The sequence below is a fragment of the Oncorhynchus gorbuscha genome, linkage group LG10 (assembly GCF_021184085.1).
Source record: "Oncorhynchus gorbuscha isolate QuinsamMale2020 ecotype Even-year linkage group LG10, OgorEven_v1.0, whole genome shotgun sequence".
Taxonomy (NCBI): Eukaryota; Metazoa; Chordata; class Actinopteri; order Salmoniformes; family Salmonidae; genus Oncorhynchus; species Oncorhynchus gorbuscha.
Genome location: NC_060182.1, coordinates 78,651,098 through 78,657,097, shown reverse-complemented (window position 1 = coordinate 78,657,097; position 6,000 = coordinate 78,651,098). Strand labels below are relative to the sequence as shown.

Genomic DNA, 6,000 nt, shown 5'->3' with positions numbered 1-6,000 from the left:
ATTGTGTAATGCGGCACAGCATCATGACCAATGACAGCTTCAAAACATGCAAGGACGTCTTCAAGTCCCTTGTGAAAAGGTATAGGAGATCGGGGAAAGTCGTCAGCACTTCCCCCTTCCCATATCTACTGCTGACCTCCAGCTGCTACTAGAGTCCCCTGCGGTTTCCCCCGACACAGCTACAGGTCTAGTGAGGAAGGCTGGTTATCCAGCTGTATCTCGCTAAGCGTGGGGCCAGAGGGAAATCGAGACTGAGACCTTCCTCTTTCCAGGTCAAGACGGACGAGGATGGAGTGGATTCGGCCACCTCCGTCTCTTCCACAATGCAGAGACGAAAAACCACCAAGAGGCGAACGAGCCGAATGAGGAATGAGGGTTAATATTTACTTTGCCCGGCAACCCAAACCGCCCACGGGCAAGTTTGAAAACATACCTCTCCAAGTGTCCCCAAGACGCTACATCCCTTTACCGCCACCCACTGCGGTCCCCACAAGTTGAACAAAGAAGGACTTTTGGTAGGCTACTCTAAGAGCTGATGGTGGTACACTACCTCGGCAACCTGTTACCGTGTCTCAGCGAATAGGCCGGGTTGTCAATGCACTACACGACCCGCAGCCTCCGGAGCACAGCCGTGGAGCTGCTATCGAATGCCGGTCTGGTGTACATACAAGTTATAAATGTAACCAGGCACAGGTGCGAGAGCAGTTTGAGGAGCTACTGGGCGCCTTCTGTGACAGAAAGGAAGTGCTAGAATCACCTCCTCTCATCGGAGGTCGAAAGCCCACAAAGGCCCACCACAAGCAGCATTAACAACAACAATACAAACAGATGGAAATGGTACCAAGCGAGTGAGTCATTCGACTTACCCCGCGGCTTGAAGATGTCCCATTTCACCATTAATGGCAGCATCCAATTAAATTTTAACAAGTAGCTGGCAAGACAATTAGCTCCGAAGAACCTAACAAGCTGGTTAACCCCTGACATCAAAACAACTTACTGCATTATTTGAATCTTACTTTTTTAAATGTAGGCTGTCTTGGTGTTTCTTAAAAAAAACGTTTCATAGTGATTCGTTTTTTGATGCCATTATTATATTGAAAAATGGAAGAAAAAAAGCACTTGCACATCGGAGTTATTTTCTTGTGTTGGAAACAATCCAATAACTTCAAAGGAAACATATCTGCACACTGCCTTTATATTGATGAAACATGTATTTTTAAGCCATTAAATATATAGCTAAACCTTAGCCTTTTTAGCCTACAAACCGTGCTGTCAAATAGTGCCAACATGTGCAATCACGCGATAAACTAGCTATGCTACATGACGAGAGAAGAACATTGCCAGCCTGCATAGTGATCGAACTAAAGTAACGAGACATAGTACTAATCGAACGAACGACTGGGTCGCGTCTCTGGCAACCACAAGACGAGGAAGTATAAATTAACTTCTAAAAATATAAAACAAAACCATTTTATTTCTACAGGTAAATGTGTGTTTTAGTATTGTTTTCTTTGGCAACTGTGGTATGAGTGGGATAAACGCTGACGTTCTGTACATTACCTGCGGTCCATTATTTCCAAGGTAACGTACATAACGTTGGCGTTCATCCCTTACATATAATATATTCATCATGAGTGGAAAAAAGGGGTGGTTCAATACAACACGTTGTATATGAACAAAACAACCTAATCTGCAACATTCTTTATCAGGTGAAATCCAAATTTACAATCATAATAAAAATGTTATGTGATCCCTAAAAAGGCAAACAGTTGTGAATATTATATTCAGAAAGTCAATCAGTTCCACAGTTTAGTGTGAAAATCAAAAGAAAATGTAACAAGAAATGCTTCACTTTAACCAAACAATTTCCACCTTACAACTCTATAGACAAACTTATTTCAACCTCAAAACTCCTTATCATCAAACACTAGCCAACATTGCTTCAGTCCAAGCATAAAGAAAGTGGCAACTCTTCTGTATATACAGAGTATAGTACAAATATATAAATGTCTCATGGTGGACACAGTGACCAAATATGAAAAATAAGATGTTTCTTACTTTGTGTTTCTTTGTACTTTCTTACAAGCTCAAGTTCTTACAATCACTTTCCTAGTGGGTCAGAGGCCCAGAGAGCCAGGGCAATGGCATACTAGATATTGATCACACAGCTACAACCACAGCAGAGATAACACTCTAGCTCCTCATCTCAGTCAAATATCAAGTGATTTCAACCATCAACAATCCTAATCACATTGAAAATACACACGCTGTCATGTTGCCTTTACGCTTTCTGTACACAACGGAACCGATGCTGCTTCTTAAATATATCTATATCTAAATATATTATATTTTGCTCTCTTTCCACATTTCTCTGGAGTGCAAAGTTTGTGGTGGTGGGCATAGTTAGAAAACCTTGCCCAAAAGACATGTTATTTCTGTTGGAGCTTTGCTAGCACAAGCTCAGTCCTGGGGACCCTGGGCTGGCCCCCCAAGGGCCTGGCTCTGTTCAAGGGCCTAATCCTGCATCTTTGAAGGGTTGTACAGTAGGGGAGATGCGGAGTCTGACCATGCAGGGCAGGTGTGTCCATGTCCATGTAGTTGGAGTACATAACATGCCATGCATCGCTGTTAGCAGGTAAAGGCTGGTAGTTGCAGTGTAGTGCAGTCCTAGCTGTACAGTACAGAGAGAGAGAGAGAGAGAGAGAGAGAGAGAGAGAGAGAGAGAGAGAGAGAGAGAGAGAGAGAGGCAGTCTCTTCATCTGAAGGCTGTGAACTCTCGCTGGGTGTGGCGTGGAGGAGGGTCAGCGGAGGGAAAGTCTGATCAGGTCTTGTTGGCCGAGCCGGAGGAGCGTCTGAGCTTCATGGACATACGGCTCTTGCTAGTATGAGGGGACATTGGCAAGGCTAACTGGTCGGCCCCGTCTAGGAGCGCTGCTGCTGGACTTTCTCCCTGCTGACTCTCGAGGCATGAGCCTGTGGAAGGAGAGCACAGGTGTTAGACCCCCCCCGTTGCCTGTAACCCACTACTGTGACAGTCAATGGTAAACAGTGTTTACAATGTTGATTGTATTATAATAAATGTTGACACATTTTAGTATACAACAGGGTAGCTTTCTTTAGCTGTAACTTATTGAGGCATCAATGTTCATGAAATAAGTCTAAACAACTAATCCCAAAAGGTATGATGGTTGTGGTGCTATAAAACACAACTGAAATGTAGAAAGTCAGAGAATAATAAACAGGAAACGAAAGGAGGAGGAAACAGGGTAAAGAAGGAACAGAGAGAAAAAAGGTACTTTGCCGTGTTAATGTTTTAGCATACCATTCACAGCTAGCGTGAAAGACCTTCCGTTTCAAGTCTTTGCCCTTTACTTTGCTGAGCCCAATGTTTTCTAGTGGAGTTTTGGGAAGGAGCTGAAATATCAAGCTCTCTTTGGTTGGAAAGGTGAAGACAAGCCACAAAGCCACAGGTGAGAGAAAGGGGAGGAGAGGAAGAGGGGAGGGGAGGGGAAGAGAGGAAAGGGGAGAAGAGGGGAGGAGAGAAGAAAAAGAGGGGAGTAGAGGAAATGGGAGGGGAGGAGAGGAATAAGAAGAGGGGAGGGTAATGGAGGGGCGTAGAGGAAATGGGAGGGGAGGAGAGGAATAAGAAGAGGGGAGGGTAATGGAGGGGCGTAGAGGAAATGGGAGGGGAGGAAGATGAAGAAGAAGAGGGGAGGGTAATGGAGGGGCGTAGAGGAAATGGGAGGGGAGGAGAGGAATAAGAAGAGGGAGGGTAATGGAGGGGCGTAGAGGAAATGGGAGGAGAGGAAGAAGAAGAGGGGAGGGTAATGGAGGGGCGTAGAGGAAATGGGAGGGGAGGAGGAGGAAGAAGAAGGGTAATGGGGGGCGTAGGGTGGGAAGGAGAGGAATGGAGGGGAGGGTAATGGAGGGGCGTAGAGGAAATGAGGAGGAGGAGAGAAGAAGAGGGGAGGGTAATGGAGGGGCGTAGAGGAAATGGGAGGGGAGGAGAGGAAGAAGAGGGGAGGGTAATGGAGGGGCGTAGAGGAAATGGGAGGGTAAGAAGAGGGGAGGGTAATGGAGGGGCGTAGAGGAAATGGGAGGGGAGGAGAGGAATAAGAAGAGGGGAGGGTAATGGAGGGGCGTAGAGGAAATAATGGAAATGGGAGGGGATGAGAGGGGAGGAGAGGAAGAAGAGGGGAGGGTAATGGAGGGGCGTAGAGGAAATGGGAGGGGAGGAGAGGAATAAGAAGAGGGGGAGGGAGGGTAATGGAGAGGAGGGGCGTAGAGGAAATTGGAGGAGAGGAGAGGAATAAGAAGAGGGGAGGGTAATGGAGGGGTGTAGAGGAAATGGGAGGGGAGGAGAGATAGAAGAAGAGGGGAGGGTAATGGAGGGGCGTAGAGGAAATGGGAGGGGAGGGGAGGAGAGGAAGAAGAAGAGGGGAGGGTAATGGAGGGGGGGAGAGGAAATGGGAGGGGAGGAGAGGAAATGGGAAGAAGAGGAAGAAGAGGGTAATGGAGGGGCGTAGAAATGGGAAAGGAGAGGAAGGGAGGGTAATGGAGGGGAGGAGAGGAAGAAGAGGGGAGGGTAATGGAGGGGCGTAGAGGAAATGGGAGGAGAGGAATAAGAAGAGGGGAGGGTAATGGAGGGGCGTAGAGGAAATGGGAGGGGAGGGAGAGGAAGAAGAAGAGGGGAGGGTAATGGAGGGGCGTAGAGGAAATGGGAGGAGGAGGAAATGAGGAAGAAGAAGAGGGGAGAGTAATGGAGGGGCGTAGAGGAAATGGGAGGGGAGGAGAGGAATAAGAAGAGGGGAGGGTAATGGAGGGGTGCAGAGGAAATGGGAGGGGAGGAGAGGAAGAAGAAGAGGGGAGGGTAATGGAGGGGCATAGAGGAAATGGGAGGGGGAGGAGAGGAAGAAGAAGAGGGGAGAGTAATGGAGGGGCGTAGAGGAAATGGGAGGGGAGGAGAGGAAGAAGAAGAGGGGAGGGTAATGGAGGGGCGTAGAGGAAATGGGAGGGGAGGAGAGGAAGAAGAAGAGGGGGGCGAGGGTAATGGAGGGGTGTAGAGGAAATATTATATTATTAAATGGGAGGGGAGGAGAGGAGGAGGGGCGTAGAGAAGAAGAGAGGGAGGGTAATGGAGGGGCGTAGAGGAAATGGGAGGGGAGGGGAGGAGAGGAAGAAGAAGAGGGGAGGGTAATGGAGGGGCGTAGAGGAAATGGGAGGGAAATGGGAGGGGAGGAGAGGAAGAAGAAGAGGGGAGGGTAATGGAGGGCGTAGAGGAAATATCATATTATTAAATGGGAGGGGAGGGGAGGAGAGGAAGAAGAAGAGGGGAGGGTAATGGAGGGGCGTAGAGGAAATGGGAGGGGAGGGGAGGAGAGGAAGAAGAAGAGGGGGTAGGAGGGGCGTAATGGAGGGGCGTAGAGGAAATGGGAGGGGAGGGAGAGGAGAGGAAGAAGAAGAGGGGAGGGTAATGGAGGGGCGTAGAGGAAATGGGAGGAGAGGAATAAGAAAATGGGAGGGGAGGGTAATGGAGGGGCGTAGAGGAAATGGGAGGGGAGGAGAGGAAGAAGAAGAGGGGAGGGTAATGGAGGGGCGTAGAGGAAATGGGAGGGGAGGAGAGGAAGAAGAAGGGTAATGGAGGGGCGTAGAGGAAATAATGGAGGGGCGTAGAGGAAATGGGAGGGGAGGAGAGGAAGAAGAAGAGGGGAGGGTAATGGAGTGGTGTAGAGGAAATGGGAGGGGAGGAGAGGAGGAAGAAGAAGAGGGGAGGGTAATGGAGGGGCGTAGGGGGAGGAGGAAATGGGAGGGGAGGGGAGGAGAGGAAGAAGAAGAGGGGAGGGTAATGGAGGGGCGTAGAGGAAATGGGAGGGGAGGGGAGGAGAGGAAGAAGAAGAGGGGAGGGTAATGGAGGGGCGTAGAGGAAATATTATATTATTAAATGGGAGGGGAGGGGAGGAGAGGAAGAAGAAAATGAGGGGAGGGTAATGGAGGGCATAG

At 48.9% G+C, this 6,000-nt stretch overlaps 1 protein-coding gene across 5 annotated transcripts in view; it reads right to left on the bottom strand.

Annotated features, from left to right (window-relative positions):
- Positions 1-1,456: 1,456 nt before the first annotated feature.
- ralgapa1 (Ral GTPase activating protein catalytic subunit alpha 1) overlaps positions 1,457-6,000 on the bottom strand; it is a 124,127-nt gene continuing 119,583 nt past the window's right edge. For 4 of the 5 annotated variants that reach the window (XM_046367160.1, XM_046367156.1, XM_046367159.1 and 1 more), the window contains one exon: positions 1,457-2,973. In XM_046367160.1, the coding sequence (XP_046223116.1) occupies positions 2,822-2,973 (152 nt within the window). In that variant the 3' untranslated portion in view covers positions 1,457-2,821. The remainder of the gene's footprint in view (positions 2,974-6,000) is intronic. The other variant, XM_046367158.1, reaches the window with a different exon arrangement.